The sequence below is a fragment of the Eptesicus fuscus genome, chromosome 14 (genome assembly GCF_027574615.1).
Source record: "Eptesicus fuscus isolate TK198812 chromosome 14, DD_ASM_mEF_20220401, whole genome shotgun sequence".
In the NCBI taxonomy this organism is placed as follows: Eukaryota; Metazoa; Chordata; class Mammalia; order Chiroptera; family Vespertilionidae; genus Eptesicus; species Eptesicus fuscus.
The window spans coordinates 53,388,911-53,406,168 of record NC_072486.1 but is presented as its reverse complement, the minus strand read 5'-3'; the positions used below and the strand labels follow the sequence as shown (position 1 = coordinate 53,406,168).

Below are 17,258 nucleotides of genomic sequence, written 5' to 3'. Positions count from 1 at the left end.
AAACATCGATGAGAGAGATACATCGACCAGCTGCCTCCTGCACACCCCCCACCGGGGATGTGCCCGCAACCAATGTACATGCCCTTGACCGGAATCGAACCCGGGACCCCTCAGTCCGCAGACCGACGCTCTATCCACTGAGCCAAACCGGTTTCGGCAATAACTACAACTTTTTGAGGTGCTGCTGCACCTCCACCACCACGGTTATCATCACCACCATCACTACCATCACCAACACTACCTCCACCACCACCAGGTCAATGGTTCTCAAACTTTGTTCTTAGGACCAGAAGCAGCAGAAGCATGTAGGAAATTGTTAGAAATGCAAATTCTGGGCCCCACTCCAGACTTAGAGAATCAGATACTGGGTATGTGACAGCTCTCAGGTTATTCTTGTGGGTGCTAAAGCGGAGAGCCACCGCTTCAGGTGAATTTCTAGGATGCTCTGATTCTATTTTTTTTAATGTACCTTCATTGTTGAAAATATTACAGATGTCCCCTCTTTTTCCCCTAGTGACTCCTTCCATCCCACTTTCAGCCCCAGGATGCTCTTATTTTAAGTCAGACCTTCCGCAATGTATCCTCCAAATCTGTGAAAATATGTCTGTCATATGAAGTAGGAAGAGAAACAAAACTACTTTTATTTATCTAGATAAGACAAATAATATAGGCTAACATTTATTGACGCAGGGTGCAAAACACATCATAGTTTGTGGTTGGAGGCTCCGAGAGGTTAGGTAACTTGTCCCCAAGGTTATACAGATTACACAGAGGGAGGCTAAAACCAGGTTTATTTAGTTCCAAAATTCTGCTCTTAATTACTGTTGAATATGTTAATTACCAGAATCATAAATGTAAATCTAGAGGACCTGTACAGCTTTAGTCAGACTCACTTCCCCCATTAGCTTAAGGAGAAACAGAGGCCCAGAGACTTGCCCAGGGTCACATCATTACCTCCAAATTAGCAGGCTAGAACCCAGGGCCTCTGGTCTCACATGAAGTCCTCAATAAGCCCTTTGGTGAATCACAGGTATACAAGCATATCCCACACACCGTTGGAATGGAGTGGGTAAATAAACCAGTAGGCGGTTGGGAAGAGGATAATGAAAGGCTGGTCATACTTGAAACCAGGTGGTAGGGATGACTTCTGTCTTGTGAACTGCAAAGAGGTCTGCAGCATCTTGTGGACACGGGAAATGGATTATTAACAACACAGGAGTAGCCCCAAGCCACTTCTCATTCCTGTCTGTATCAGCAGCCCAGGTCCCTACACTTCTGGGCACCCCTTGGGGCTGCAGAGTGGCAGTCACACTTCCAGTAGGGGAAACCACACCTGGGCATGGACTGTGTCTCTTTTTCTCTCCCCGGGGCTCCTTCCACGCGTGAGGCCCACAGATCACCCTGGGCACTCTTCGTGGAAGCCTCTCCCTCCCATGCAGATAAAGGATGGCATGTGGCCGTGGTATCCAGGGCAGGCAGCTTCATAACCCCCACAGAACAGAGGGCCTCTGGCCAGCCTGGCTGTGTTGGCTTATTTCCAAACTGTTTCTCTCCCCCTTGCTCTCTAGAACCATCTGACCTTCCTTTGGTTCTTCAACGTTAAAACAAACAACTTCCCCTCCCAAAACACACACACACAAACCCTAACACCCTAACTCCTTCCTATTTTGGGGCTTTAGGGCTTTTTCCTTTGTGTCTGAACACCTTCCCACCTCCCACCTCCCAAGTAGCCACATCCTATTGGTTCTCCCCATTCTTTCAGGGCTCTTGCCACACTTTGAAACTGCACATTGTGTTCCCCTGTGTGGTATCCCTCATAAGTCATCAGTGTGTAAGGGCAGAATGTGTGTCTCCACTCCCTAGCTCAGCAGGGTATCTACCTCAATACATTCTACTGAGCCTTAATAAACCTTAGATTCAGCTTAAGAAATACTTATTGGGCTCAATAGTATTAGTTGAATGACTAATCTGCCCACCTGGCTCCCCGCCCCGCCCCCCGCCCCGCCCTTTCCACTGACATCTTTGTAGCTCTCCCTACAGCTTTCTGTGCCCAGTTCTCCAAGCAGGGCGTGGAGCCAGGTGGGACAGATGCGCCGTCCCCTCCTGCGGCTAAGGCCGGGCAGCGCTGCGCGGCCTCAGGGGTGGTGCGGCCCAGCACCGGCCGCACTAGGAACAGGGCTGGGTTTAGACGGCACATGAGCTTCGTGGGATCTGGCAGCTGCCCCACTTTTAAGCGGAAGCCATTCCCCAAGGTCCAAACACATTGCCCAAACTGATGCAGCCTCGGCCCCCCTTCCCCCCACTGAAAACTTACCTGTGTTGACAACCGGCTTGCAATTCAAGGCCTACTTCAGGGTTCCCACGCTTTGTAGGGAGAGTTACAAAGATGTCAGTGGAAAGGGGGGAGGGGGCGTGGAGCGCGCGTTTGCCTTTTGTGCTCTACCGGGGACCCAGGACCTGAGGGCAACGTGGGCCTCCGCCCCGGTCCGTACCGCGTCCGCTTTAAGGGGCCGTGCCAGCGCGGGCGGGCGGGGCGCTCCCGGAAAACGCGGGCCGCGCGGCCTCTGAGCCGGGTCGCCCGCCCTCCACGCCCGATCCCCGGCCTCCAGCACTCCCTCCCGGCTCTCGGCGCCCCGATCCCCGGCCTCCCGCACTCCCTCCCGGCTCTCGGCGCCCCGATCCCCGGCCTCCCGCACTCCCTCCCGGCTCTCGGCGCCCCGATCCCCGGCCTCCCGCACTCCCTCCCGGCTCTCGGCGCCCCGATCCCTGGCCTCCCGCACTCCCTCCCGGCTCTCGGCGCCCAATCCCCGGCCTCCCGCACTCCCTCCCGGCTCTCGGCGCCCAATCCCCGGCCTTCCGCACCATCTCCCGGCACTCGGCGCCGGATCTCCGGCCTCCCGCACTCCCTCCCGGCTCTCGGCGCCCCGATCCCCGGCCTCCCGCACTCCCTCCCGGCTCTCGGCGCCGGATCTCCGGCCTCCCGCACTCCCTCCCGGCTCTCGGCGCCCAATCCCCGGCCTTCCGCACCATCTCCCGGCACTCGGCGCCGGATCTCCGGCCTCCCGCACTCCCTCCCGGCTCTCGGCGCCGGATCTCCGGCCTCCCGCACTCCCTCCCGGCTCTCGGCGCCGGATCTCCGGCCTCCCGCACTCCCTCCCGGCACTCGGCACCCCGATCCCCGGCCTCCCGCACTCCCTCCCGGCTCTCGGCGCCCAATCCCCGGCCTTCCGCACCTTCTCCCCACTCTCGGCGCTCCGATCCCCGGCCCTCCGCACCACCTCCCGGCTCTCGGCGCAGGATCCTCGGTCTTCCGCATCCCCTGTCCGCTCTCGGCGCTCCGATCCCGCCCTTGGCGCCGCGACCCCCTACGGCCTCTGAGCTTCGACCCTCGGCTGCCCCGTCCACCCGGACCCGACTCCACCCCCATCCAGCCCCTCCGCATTCCAGCTCCGGGCGGGTGCCGGGCCACGCGGGCGATCTCGTGCGGGCCCCGGCTCGCAGGGTGGCTGGGGCCGCCGGCTCTGTCTTCCCCTTCGCGGCCACCTTGCGCGGGTCGCGTCCCGCCCTGGGCCTGGCTTTGTGTCTGGCCCGGCCCCTCCGGTTCTATGCGGGCCGAGTTCTGAAAGCCCCGTAGGCGCAGCCCGTCTCGAGCGTAGGCCCCCAGCAGCCTCAGGCCTTGGGCCAAGGGCAGGTACTCGGAGGGAGGGAGCAGGGCGTGCAGCCAGGTGGGGCAGATGCGCCTGCACCGGCCGGATTAGGAGCAGGGCTGGGTTTAGACTGCACTTGAGCTTCGTGGGATCTGGCAGCTGCCCCACATTTAGGTGGAATGCTCAGCTGTGGTCCTGACTCATGTCAGCCTGGTGAACATAGGTAGGTGCCCTTTAAGTTGAGGGCAGGCAGCCTCTGCGTGGAACTCTGGGAGAGGATGGTGACTCCCTGGCGCTTCCCTGTCAGGGTCTGCTTGTCACACCTAAGGGGTTTTGAGCTCAGAAAGGAATTCAGTCTTTTAAGACCCTCTAGACGGAATTCCAGACTATGTTGGCTTCTGCTTGGCACTTTGCCCAAATTCGTCTCAGTCTGTGGGGACGGGGCCCCTGAGCCCTTGTGTCAGCGGAGGGCCAGCTGGGTTGAACTGGCTGAAAATGGGCCCCTGGAAAGAGTCCCCCACGAGGGGCGGCTAGGCTGCCTCCTCCTATACCTCCGGATTGGGCTCCGGGCTGGGGCTCTCTTGGTGAAATTCTTCCCCCTCCTTCTACTCTACCCTCTCACCTACCTGGCTCCCAGCATCTCCAGCCTCTGGCTCCACCTGCTTCTGAAAGCCACCGAGACCTCAGGCCCAACGTATATCAAACTGGGCCAGTGGGCCAGCACCCGGCGAGACCTTTTTTCAGAGGCTTTCTGTGCCCAGTTCTCCAAGCTGCACGTCCGGGTGACCCCACACCCTTGGATTCACACGGAGCACATCCTGCAGCAGGCCTTTGGGGAGGACTGGGGGAAGGTCCTGTGCTTTGAGAAGCAGGAACCTGTGGGTTCAGGCTGCGTGGCCCAAGTGTACAAAGCACATGCCAATCCTGTCTTCCTGGAGAACGACAGCATCCAGAGACTTGCCCAGGCCTCCAGGCTGCAGCCTTGTTCAGAAGCTGGGGCACCTGAGGGGCTGAGAGAGCTCTTTGGACACCTGGAGAAGGAGTGGAGATCTCAACGAAGTCTTGCTGACCAGTCATTTCTAGAAAGGCTGCTTCTCCCTACAGCTGACCTGGTTGGATCAGACGCAGTGGTGTCTCAGGCTTTGGCACCTGCCCACCTACCTGAACCACATCACCTCATCCCAGTGGCAGTGAAAGTAAGTGCTCTGATGTCTTCAGAGGGCCCCTCCCATCTCTAAAATCTCACTAACCCCATGGAGCTGTCCTAGATCAGGACCCCCTCTTTTGCCAATTACGCCACATTGCCTTCCACTGACTTCTATTAGCTTGGCTATTATCTGAGTGTGTATGATGTGCAAACTGTTTTGTTTCTTGGCTTGAGGGAGAGGTAATGGTGTGATAGTCTCATAAAAGGAAAATAAGTGGGTTTGGAGTTTGCTGCCTCTGTGGGTGGAGAAACCACCATCTAGCTGATCTACTACTCTGGGGTCAGGATACATTGGAGACAGACTAGGCTGGACATGCTGTGACGAGTCCAAGATGGCAGTGTTCATTTTTACAGAAGTGGCTTTCTTCTCGCTTCATTTTCTGCCTTCCCTGCCTGGGCTCCATTATTTCTTGTCTCCACACTTTTCCACTCCCATTCAGCACTACCCAGGGGATCTGGCAGACACAAGTAGCAGGTATCCCGATGATCTCTTTTACCTCCTTGGGAAAAACTCTCCCACATTTTCACCAAGCACCCTGTGGTGACTTTTTTGCACTTTTTGGGAGCCACTGAGCTAAACTTAATATATTTAGGAAGAAAATGCCCGCCTATTCTTCCCAGGAAAGCTAAGTGCAGTGCAGAGGAGCTGCCTTCAGCATCTCCTCAGGGAAGGCACACGGGAGTGAGGGAGGCAGGAGCATCCTAGGTGTTGGGACTACTTCCTCTTTGCTCTGATGAGAAGCCAGCTGGTTCTCCTTTGATGGTACGACCCAGCCCTGGCTAAATGAACATGCCTTCCTGATCCCTCCTCTGTCTCACTGTTCCTCTTTCTGGCAGGTATTGCACCCTGGCCTGCTCTCTCAGGTGAGAATGGACCTGCTGCTGATGAAGATGGGCAGCCAAGCCCTTGCACTTTTGCCAGGAATCAAGTGGCTTAGCTTGCCTGAGATAGTGGAGGAATTTGAGAAGCTCATGGTCCAACAGGTAAATTTCCCCTTCCCTTGGTTATAAATAGCATCTAAGAGAGTTCTTGCCATTAGCAGCTGTTTAGTAGGAGTTTAGTAAATGCTGGATGAATGAGTAATTTCCCAGTAGGTCACGTCTAGTATGGTATGTTAGTCAGGGTAGGTAACACTAGTTGATATAACAAAGAACACCCAAATCTTAGTAGCTTAATGCAACAAGGTTATTGCTTATATCAAAATTCTATGCAGAAGAACTGAAGGAGAGAGAGAGGAAACTCTACACCACAGTTATTCAGGGACCCAATTTCCTCCCAAGTTTGGCACTGCCACCTACAACATGTGTCATGTAGGTTCATTGTGGAATTGGGGAAAAAAACCATGGAGGACCATGTGAGAGATCTTGTGGCCAGGCCTGGAAGTGATGAACATCACTTCTACCTAGTCTAATGGTCAGCTTTAATCACACAGGCCCTGCAAGGGTGCTTGGGAAACATAGTCTTCCTTAGTGCCTGGGAGGAAAGTGAAATCATCCTGGTGGAATATACAACGTTATCTCTAAGTGCCACAATCAATGGCTGAACTCTAGGGTGATAAGAAGAATTAGGTTAAGTCACAGTGCCTTGTTTTGCGTTGTTTCCAGGGCTTTTGAGTAGACAAGGACCTCCTCCCTGTTCAGGACCTTGGGACACCTGTTTAAGTAGCCAGACTTGGTAAATACACTTTGGGGGCCATTAAGTCTCCAAGTAGGCATCTGCCCTGGCTCCCTGTTGGTAGGGCAGAAATTGGCAGACTTTCAGAAGCAAGGTGCCAAGTCTTCATTTAGGTCCTTGGATATAATGAGAAGCTGATGAACTAAGAAAACAAGTGAGCTTTTCCTGTCCCTAGGAATATATTGTAGGCAGAAGGGGCTGACATATAAATACTTGCAAATAGAGTTTGATCAGAGTTACAGTAGGAGTCTCCACTGTAGGAGTCTCCACAAGTTCAGTTGGGTTCAGTTGGGGCTCAAGAGAGGAGGTGGTCATTCCATCTTGAGGATCAAGGCTCCCTTGGCTCAAGTTGGATCTTGAAAGGTGAGTGGTATTTACAGTTGGACCAAATGGGGGGAAGACATTCCAATCAGAGGGAATAAGGAAGGCAAAGGATAGGGGTAAATCAGCAGGCTGGGGTGTTTAGCACCAAACAGATTGGGTGAAACTAGAGTTTTGGGCAGTAGAGGAAGGGGGGGGCACAGGGATGGACCTGAAGAGAGAAGTAGGGGCCAACCCATGACCCGCCTTGGATGTAATCCTAAAGAATTTAGACTTTGTTCTGCATGTAGTAGGGGACACCAGCAGATGGAGAGGGTCATCTTCTAGGGAGGGAAGATGAGGGGTCAGGAAGCCCAACTCAGATGCCTCTGTTCAGGTGACTTCTTGTGAGTTACCTTGAGGGTGGCAGTGGGTGAAAAGGGAAAATAGATCCGAGAGTGGTTAGGGCTGCAGAGTTGATGGCACTGAGCACTGATGGGAGTAGAGGGTAAGAGAAGGAGTAATCTGCAGTGACTTTCAGGTGACTGGGTACATGTGGGTGTGTATGCAAGTAAATTCTGTATAGACACTGAGTTCAAAGGTCCCTGTGGACTTCCACAGGGTAATGTCCAGATGGACTTGAATATAAGTCCAGAGACTGGTAGAGGGGGACTGGATGGAGGTCAAGGTTCTGTCATCAAGAGGTACTAGCTGGCCGAAACCGGTTTGGTTCAGTGGATAGAGCGTCGGCCTGCGGACTCAAGGGTCCCAGGTTCGATTCCAGTCAAGGGCATGTGCCTTGGTTGCGGGCACATCCCCAGTAGGGGGTGTGCAAGAGGCAGCTGATCGATGTTTCTCTCTCATTGACGTTTCTAACTCTCTATCCCTCTCTCTTCCTCTCTGTAAAAAAAAAAAAAGAAAAAAAAAAAGAGGTACTAGCTGAGGATGTGAGGGGATGGAGAGGAAGAGCAAAAGCTGGTGAAGGTCAGGAGCTGAGAGATACCAGCATCTCTGGGGCATCTGAGGAGGAATGACCGGGAGCCCAGACCCAGATAGGGCAGTTGAGAGGCAGGGGTGGAAGCTGGGATAGTGAAAACTGGTTTAGGAAAAATGAGGTCTTAGAGTTAATTAGGATAAAAATGGGACTGCGCCTTTGACTCTGGCAAGCAAAACGCTTGGTGAGTTGGGGAGAGCAGTGTCAGTGCAGTGGGTGGAAGTGAGCCTTAATCAAGGGAAAGAGTTGGAGTCCTGGCCAGTGTGCTCAGTGGTTAGAGTGTTGGCTGGGGGCGGGGGCTAGTGTTGGCGTGGGTGGCAGTGGTGTGGAGAGGCCACAAAGCTGAACCCCTGGGAGATGGGGAAGGGGTCCATTGGCTGGTGTGAAGGGGGTGAGCAGGGCAGGAAGAGCGGAGAAGCAGGGAAGCCCAGGTAATGCAATGGTGTCAGCTGTCTGTAGCTTAGAGGAGTTCAGGAGGAGGTTGGGGATTTGGAGGGAGGCCTTTAGTCACAGAATGCCTCCTCCCATGTCTCCTGGGGAGCTGTCTGTGCAGGAGAAGCAGGTGACTCTGTGACTTGCTAGCTCTTTGGCAGTTCAGATGTTGCTATCCCTGTGCCCGGACTACCCCTTCATCTTTTCTCTTCACTTCCCTGTAGATTGACCTGCGCTACGAAGCTCGGAATCTCGAGCACTTCCAGTGCAACTTCCTGAACATGAAGTCTGTCAGATTCCCCACCCCGCTGCATCCCTTTGTCACCAGGGATGTTTTGGTGGAAACATATGAAGTAAGAATCAGAACTTACCTGGCTGTGCCTTTCCCTCACAGCTGGACTGTCTCTGCTTCACTTGGTGGTTTTAGTCTGCAAAGACAAAAGCCGCGAGAGAGCATGTGATTACATGTGCAAGGACTTCGGATGTGATCCTAGGTGGGCAGTAGCATAGTGAGGTGGCTGAGAACCAGGGTGTGGCCTCCGACTTTCTGGATTTGAAAATCTGCTCTGCCACTTTATTTGTTGAATGACTTCAGTTTCTTCATATATGACAGCAGGCCACTCTTCCTGCCTCATGGGGTTCTCCCAGGAGTCAGTGACACACAATGCAAAATGCCCTCAGCTAGAGTCTGCACAGAGAAAGTGCTCAACAAGTGTTTGTGTCATGTCGCTGTGGCCTTAGCTGTCTCCTGCTCCAGCCTCCTTTGTAAAGATGGTAATATGAGGTGCAGGGAAGTAATGCCACCTCCCAAAGCTACTAGCTGTGTGGTCTTGAGCAAGTTACTTAACCTCTCTGGACTTTAGTTCTTTTATTTATTAATTAGGGATAACAAAATCCATCTCAGTGGGCTGCTCTGACACTTAAGTAACTAACCTATATGAAATGATTACTTACTAGCTCCCCTTTCTTCTCTTTTCCCCCTTTGCCCCTGTTTTCTTGCTCAAGGTCACAGAATTCATTCATGTCTCTATTGGCTGGTTCTTGACCAGAAACTAGCTCTCTGGGGCCTGTTCCTGTCTCTTCCCACCACATTGCGACATGCTTACCTGTGGGTGGCAGAGTCAATGGGTTTCCTCTCTAATAAATCTATGGGACTTGTTTTCCTTTGAGAAGTATTATGGAAGGGAAATGTAAATAGGTTAAAATCAGCCCATGGGTAACAGACTCATAGCGGCTCTAAGAAAGGAAAAACTCTTCAGGTCACTTCCTAATCGATGGGAAGGCAACAGCATGTGTGCCGTGGGGATGAGGAGCAGAGCTGTCCAGGGTAAAGATGTTCCCTCCCTGATCTTCTTAAAGGAGAGCGTGCCCGTGTCCAGTTACCAGCAGGCAGGGATTCCCGTGGACTTGAAGAGGAAGATTGCTCGGCTGGGGATCAACATGCTCCTGAAGATGGTGAGCTCATGGGCTGGGAGAGGGTGCTCGGGCCCAGCATGTGGCCCAATTGCATGTGCTAAATGGTGGGGACACTGCTCAGCTACCCTGCGTGGAAGGCAAGGCCAGTGTAGAGTCTGCTCTAAACACAGCTGAGCCTACCATTCATTCTACAGCTCTCTGTTAAGCACTTTCTCAGTGGCTTGCGCTCTGTCTCCGTGCAAGGTGCTGTGGGAAGGGTGGGGAACAAGACCCAGGCCCAGTCCTAGTTGCCTACAAACAGCCTAAGACAACATCGTATATTACATGCTACTTCCTTCATTCATTCAGCAAGTATGTATTGAGCATTTGCTATGTGTTAGACAGTGCTGGCTTTACAGTAGTGAGCAAAAGAGACAGGATTACAATGTTCACAGAACTATCGTTTAGTGGGAAGACTGTCCATGAATAAGTAAATTATATACAGGGTAGGTACAGGCACCAAAGGGCCATTTCAGAGGGGCCTGACCTAGCCCAGGGATTTATTCAGGAAGTGGCTTCAGATCAGCTGGCATGTGAGGGGAAGCCTAGGTGTCACCTATGAGGGGACGGCCTGACAATGATTACATGAGTTGACACTCAGAAAAGGACATAGTGAACCCTAAGCAATGTTAATTATCAGCAACATTAGTAGTGCTTGTGGCAACCCAGCATTGCAAAGAAGGAAGATACAGATACTTGTTGAGGGTCTGAGGTCTTCCTGGTGGTTGGCACAGTGTTTGTGGAATGGATGGCAGGGTCTAGGCTAGATAGGCAGGACGAGTGCCCAGGTCTAGAGGGTGCAGAGTTGGGATAAGAAGGAACCAGGTACGTGGTCCGAGAGCAGGAGGAAAGAACTGATATGACTGAGATGGAGCTCTGGGGCTGAGGCGAGCAGGATGGTAGTGGGTGCAAGCTGACAGCATAGTTGAAGCTTAAGCGCTCCTGCCGAGAGGGCTCAGGGCTGGGAGTCCTGACTCCACCTTCAGCCTCAGGTCAGCAGCCCCCACCCAAGGGGCTCCTGAAGAAGAGAGGTTGTCGTAGAGAGCCAGGTTTCCACTTAGTGCAGTGGAAGCTCAGTTGACAGAGGCTCCAAGGGGCATTGTGGGTAGAGGGGAGGGAGTATTGGGGAGTAGCCAGGCTAGAAGCAGCAGTAAGCAGTGCCCAGGAGTAGGGAGATTATGGGGCTTCCAGCTCCTGGGGTCAAGGACAGGGGTATAGGCCCTGAGGGGATGAGCTGACAGCAAGATGCCAGGCTTAGGTCAAGGTCCCAGGATTTCCACTGGGTAGCAGCCTCCCTATGTCGAGTAAAGCCAGGGTCTGGACTAGGAGGGTCACTGTGGCCTGCATCCAGGAGGAGGGGCTCTGCTGGGCCAGGAGGAGTCTGCTGAGAGCCTCTCCGAAGCAGCTGCTCTGTGCCTCTGCACTGGGGTTCTCCCTTTTCCCCTATAGGATTGCTAGTGGTTTCTCTGACCACTGAGTGGTTTCTCTTTTTCATGAGAGGCAGATTTTTGTTCCCCAAAGTCACACCTGACTTTCTGTCTTATCATAGTCCCTGGGGCTTTCTTTCCTGCTTAGTAGTTTCAAAGCCATTTCTCCTTGTCTACTTGGTTCTCTGCCAGTAGGTGGTTGTTAGTATTGCTGTTACATGTCACTGTGTGGACAAATGGAGTAATGGAGGGAAGTCTGAGTTATGAAATATTTGAAAGAAAGGAAGTTACATGAAAAAAAAATTTTTTTGTTTGTTAATCCTCACCCGAGGATATTTTTCCTTTGATTTTTAGGGAGAGTGAAAGAGAAAGGGAAAGACAGAGAGAAACATTGATGTAAGAGAAACACATCTATTGGTTGCCTCCTGCAGTAGCCGACCCAGGGGTCGGCCAAGGAGGAGCCTGCAACCAAGTTACTAGTACAAGCCCTTGACCTTGGCTTGAATCAAACTGTGACCCTTTGGCCTGCATGCCAATGCTCTATCAACTGAGCCAAACTGGCTAGGTGGAAGTTCCATGAATTTTAAGAACAGAGAGGTTTGGGGAGAATCTTTCAACAATGAGTAGATAATTTTATTTTTTTAATCCTCACCCAAGGATATGTTGTTGTTGTTTTGTTTTGTTTTTACTGATTTTATTTATTATTATTATTATTATTATATTATTTTTTTATGTGCCTCAGGCATGAAATAGCTCTGGCCACCGACACAGGCATCAAGCTAGGATGAACTAAGGACTGTACATCTGCTTTGCCCCTGATTGATATAAGAGCAACATCACCAATCAGATGTCTCCTTGCCCATTGCCAGGGGGTTTATTATTATTTTTGTAAAAATATTTTTTTATTGATTTCAGAGAGGAAGGGAGAGGGAGAGAGAGGTAGAAACATCAACATTGATCGGTTGCCTCCTCCACGCCCCCTAGTGGGGCTCAAGCCTGAAACCTGGGCATGTGCCCTTGACTGGAATCGGACCCAGGACCCTTCAGTCCACAGGCCAACACTCTATCCACTGAGCCAAACCAGCTAGGGCCTTATTTTTCTTTTACTGATTTTATAGAGTGGGGAGGGAGGAACGAAGAGAAAGTGGGGGGCGGGGGGGAGAAACATTGATGTATGAGAGAAACATTGACTGGTTGCCTTCTGTACCCACTCCCACCAGGGATTGAACCTGCAACCTTTCATGTTTCCTATATTTTTTAATGCTCTTGACTTTGACAATAACTTTTCTCTTGAAAACATCAACTTGTTAATGTTAAAAAAAAAACACATTGAAACCTGTAAAGAATTTTTATGAGTTTATTTGAGCCAAACTGTGGACATATGCCAGGAAGCAGAACCTCATCGAATTGAGATAATGCTCTGGAGAATGGCGGGTTACTTCTGTATTTATACATTGCAATCAAAGGAAAGAGATGTAGGTGGGTTACATGAAATCCACTGGTGACAGACTAGAGAGGCGGGAGAAAGCAAAGTGGGGAAACCCCTGGGATTGGATAAAAAGTAAAATGATAGACACATACTTAGGTGGGTGCAGGAACAATTAACATGATAATGCAGGAATTTGTGGTATCTGTCCTGGCGCCAAACACATTTGGTTTTGCCCCAGGGGGTCCAGAAAAAGGGAAGTTACAAGCTACCAGACATTTCAAGGGTATGTTATAGATGCAAAAAGACAGATTGGCTTAGTTAAGGTAAAGGTTGACCTTGTCAGTGAAGATAAGGGCCTAGGACGTAACTGCCCACCCATAACTGCTTTTAGTTAAAGTTTAATTTCAGACCATCCTTTGTGGTTACTTTAGTTAGGTCTCTGAGTTTGCAAGACTGCCATGCAGGCCTCCCCTGAGCTTGTCAGGTCAGCATATGGCCCTTTTCGTCCACAAACCGGTCCTGTCCCTGTACAAATTCTGAACTGATGTCATCAGACAATGAATTAATTTATCAAATGTACACTTCCCTGCCATGGATCACTGGGAACATACCATCACCCTGGAAGCTTTTTCCTGGTGGTGATGGGGTGGTGAGGGTTGATTTAGCCTTGAATAGTGCTGATCTCTTTCCAGATATTTGTGGACAACTTTGTCCATGCCGACCTTCACCCTGGGAACATCCTGGTCCAGGGTGCCGATGGCCTTTCCCAGAGCCAAGAGGCCCCGCTGCAGCAGGTGGATGTTTGTGACACACTGGTGGTGTCCATGACGCCTGCCCGGTGCCCACTGCGCCTGGTGCTCCTGGATGCTGGTATTGTGGCTGAGCTGCGGGCTGCTGATCTGAGGAACTTCCACGCAGTTTTCATGGCCGTAGCAATGGGGCAGGTGAGACCCACTGGGCCCGTGGGAGTTGGGCCCAAATCCTTGAAGCTCTTGAGAACTTTAGGGCTCTTCAGCCTTCGTTCTTCTTGTAAATGCCGTGTTTGCCACAGGTGCTCCTAACAGAAACATCACTGGGCTTTAGTCAGAAGGTGCTGGTGCCCGTGACTGAGGCCAGTTCCAAGCGGCTCATGGTTTGGGATGGGAAGAAATGCCTCCTTCCCAAATGCTGCCATATAGTCGTGGTAGTTTGTATGGTAGTTTCTCTTCCTTCTTCAACAAGCGTACAGTGGGCACTAGGAAGGCTAGCTCCTGCTTAGGAGGCTTCTGAGGGGGCAGAGGCTTGAGCCTGGGACACGGTGGCAGGTGGGGTGGGGCATGTTCCCCTGCTCAGGCTTGGGTGGACGAAGAAGGTCACAGCCTGAGGAGGGACGTGAAAGGCACTGGCAGTGACTACCAGGGTAGGTGGGTGTTTGGGGAGACCATGGAGGCTTTGGTCAGAGGGTGTCCTGGGCGGAGGAGTGTCCTGGGCAGAGGAGGAGTGAGAAGGCTGCAGTACAGAGGCTGAGGAGGGAATTCCGCTGGGGCAGGGAGGGAGCCCATGAGGACATTGTGGCTGGTCCAGCCCGGTGACAGGTCCTGGTGGCTCTGAGGCTAGGCTGGTTGGTCAGCAGTGGCCAAAGGCAAGATAGAAGAACTAGGTGGAAACAACTAGGATAGGAAGGAGTGTGGGCAGATCATCTAATTTTGTGCCCTCCCAGCTCTACCAAGTTTCTTTTCTTTTGTATCTTCCAGGGCCAAAGAGTGGCTGAGCTCATCCTGCATCATGCTCGGGCCAGTGAGTGCAAGGACGTGGAGCGATTCAAGGCTGAGATGGCCACACTAGTAACGCAGGCCAGGAAGAACACTATCACCCTGGAAAAGGTGAGCAGGCCACAGAGGGGCAGGGGCCTGAGTACTGCCCTTGCCCTTGGCCAGAACAAACCCCAAATTGAAGGGAGATCTTTTAATGGGGAGAAGTCTGGAGGGGGTTTGAGTTTTAAGGCAGATAAAGAACATCTGCCCACATCTCCCAGGTGTGAGGAGGCCCACTGGAATCTCTGATTCTCAAGAATGGCTCCTTGACCAGGTTCCCAGGGTGCCTTCTGGGGCATGACATATACATCGTGTCGCACCCTGGCCTGTCTGGGGTGTAGCTGTTCCGCCGCTTCTTCTGTATCTCGAGCTCAGCTGAGCTTGAAGGGAGGGATGATGATCTCTGAGTGGCCAGAAGACATACCCAATGTTCACATCCTTTATTTAGACTTGAGTTCAATTTGTATTTTACACTCAGTTCTAGCAAAACTGAGTGTTTTTTCAAGTTCATGGCTACACTAGCAGAATTGAGTCAGAGCTCAGAACGAGCAGCAGCTGGCACCCAAGCGCTGCTGATCCTCCTTATTCAGATGTGGTGTGTGTGCTGGCGGGGACACACTGGGTGAGCCGGCCTCCAGGCCTCTTCCTGGAAGGAGCCTTTGAACTCAGGCTCCTCATACTCGAGATGAGAGTTGGGCATGTGCAGTCCTTCTGGAGTTAGACAGGCTCTTTCCACTCACTGGTGTGTGTGTGTGTGTGTGTGTGTGTGTGTGTGTGTGTGTATGTGAGATGGGAGGGACGGGGTGTTGGGGGAGGACGGGACAGGGGCCTGGGAGCGAAGTAATTGGGGTGTGTGTGGGGGGTCTGCACTCTCTGCAGTCAGTTGTATTCTCTTTTCCAGCTCCAAGTTTCCAGCCTTCTCTCGAATGTCTTTAAGTTACTGATGACTCACAAGGTGAGGCCCCTGGCAGAGCTGAGCCTCTCTGCTCCGGCCAGGCAGGTGGGGAGGTCTCTGGGGAAGCTGATGGGTGGCCATAGGGTCGTGAGAAGTACTCCTCTTATATGAGATCTCGTTTTTTAAAAACATTTTTTTGTTCCACTTCATTAGCATGAAGAGTGCTGCTTCTGTGTACTAACTAGGTACAGCAGGTTCTTCCTTGTCACAGTGTTGGTCTGTGTCTCTGTAAGGTCAAGCTGTCCAAGTATCTGTGATACTGAGCTGTAGAAAAACGGATTCACAGGTGTAAACACAGTCTAATGAAAGCGGTGCACATGAGGGATGCGTGGTACTAATCTAAGTCCTACTTATACAGCTCTTTCCTGAGCAGGGGAAAATCCTGAGGCTGGGCCGGCCCAAGAGGAGGTGCCTCTTGACCTGGTGTGTTCAGAGACCCCAGCACGGCTGTTGTGGCCTCTGCCTCCTGCCCCTGTTCACTGGAGGGACATGGCCTCACAGTTCTCCACCTTGGCCTTTGTCTGTCTCCTTGTGATGGAGTGTGGTCTTGGGTTATTCTTCAAAGTAAAGCTGTCAGCCAAGGGTCTCTCTAAGGAGTTGAGGGCAGGGCAGGGAAGATTCTAGTCTGAAGATGGCCTTTCCCAATGTTTCTCTTGAGGTTCTGCAATCTGATAGTGAAATACTGCATTTGGCAAGGATTATAACATAGAATTAAGAGTCAGAAAGGTGGCTGGTCAGAAGAATGATCCTTATTTAGATTTACAGTTTCTGGTATATCACTGAGATACTAATTTTATTATTTTTAAGTCATGAACACACACACACACACACACACACACACACACACACATATCTAGAAAAGTACATACCACATCCCCCAGATTTTTTCTTAGTAATACTAGTAGACGGGAGGTTGGGTGAGTAGATGAGATGGTGGGTAAAATGATGGGGAAGGGAAAAGAGGGTTAGGTAGACAGTAAAAGTCACATGGACGGGTATAGGAGGCCGAGAGCCGACAGCTACATGGTTATCCAGAACTCTATATATCAATGGGCTTTGTGAAGAACCCACTTATTTTCTCTTTCAGGTAAAGCTTGAGAGCAACTTCGCCTCCATTGTGTTTGCCATCATGGTGCTCGAGGGGCTTGGCCGCTCACTGGACCCCAAACTGGACATCCTGGAGGCAGCCAAGCCCTTCCTGCTGAAAGGGGCAGTGTCTCCCCCGACTGGCAGTGGCATGCCGCAGGCGTGCAGGGGGCCCTCCTCTCGGAACTGAAGGCTCCTCCCAACAGCCTCTCCTGGGGCAGTGAGAACACTTACAAATTGGGATGTGTGGAGGGCATGCATTGCTTTTCTCTCTGATTTGGTTTAAGCATCTGTTTAAATAGCTTTGTGTTACTTGGGGAAGTAAAGGGAGGGAAGGTTCCTATCTAATCAGTTGTGGGAGCTGGGCCTGGTGGGAGACTATTTCAGGGAAAAGGTTCTGTGGAGAAGGATGAATAAACTCAAGTTATTTTGTTTTCTTCTTGTTCTCTCTTCTTAACCTTCTGTAATCCCTCATCAGGTGAGTCTTCCTGGTCTCTGATAATTAAGTTAGAAAATGTCATAATATCTTGTAGATCCATGGCTTCCAATTTTTTAATGTACCCTTATTGGTAAAAAGTTGAATATATTTATGTACACATACATATATAATTTATTTATATATTTTATGCAGGTGACACCATCACTAGCAAATATCTGGAGGTGCAATGTACACTAGGGCAAATTTCACTGTATTTCAAATGATCTTCTTTATACTTTTAAATATTTTTGCTAACTTCTTGCTAAATTTTATTACAACGGGGAAAAGGAAAAGCAACAATTAACGTGGCTGATACCTTAGGGACAGGAGCAGAATCAGCTCTACCCTCTTCTTAAAGTTCTCCTGTGCTTGCATATTAG

At 51.4% G+C, this 17,258-nt stretch overlaps 1 protein-coding gene, 1 long non-coding RNA gene and 1 pseudogene across 2 annotated transcripts; 1 reads left to right on the top strand and 2 right to left on the bottom strand.

The window, feature by feature from the left end:
- Positions 1–682: 682 nt before the first annotated feature.
- On the bottom strand, positions 683–3,283 carry LOC129151386 (uncharacterized). The gene is made up of 3 exons (XR_008558078.1): positions 3,234–3,283; positions 2,315–2,364; positions 683–1,180 (listed from the first exon to the last, which is right to left on the bottom strand). It is a non-coding gene; the product is annotated as an uncharacterized LOC129151386 (long non-coding RNA).
- On the top strand, positions 3,108–16,839 carry ADCK2 (aarF domain containing kinase 2). The gene is made up of 8 exons (XM_008150527.3): positions 3,108–4,843; positions 5,692–5,838; positions 8,480–8,608; positions 9,615–9,710; positions 13,259–13,510; positions 14,300–14,428; positions 15,261–15,314; positions 16,402–16,839. Exons 1-8 carry the CDS (start codon positions 3,926–3,928, stop codon positions 16,588–16,590), a joined length of 1,914 nt encoding a protein of 637 aa, XP_008148749.2. The 5' UTR covers positions 3,108–3,925; the 3' UTR covers positions 16,591–16,839.
- LOC114234808 (small nucleolar RNA SNORA48) lies at positions 11,867–12,011 on the bottom strand (annotated as a pseudogene).
- Positions 16,840–17,258: the final 419 nt, after the last annotated feature.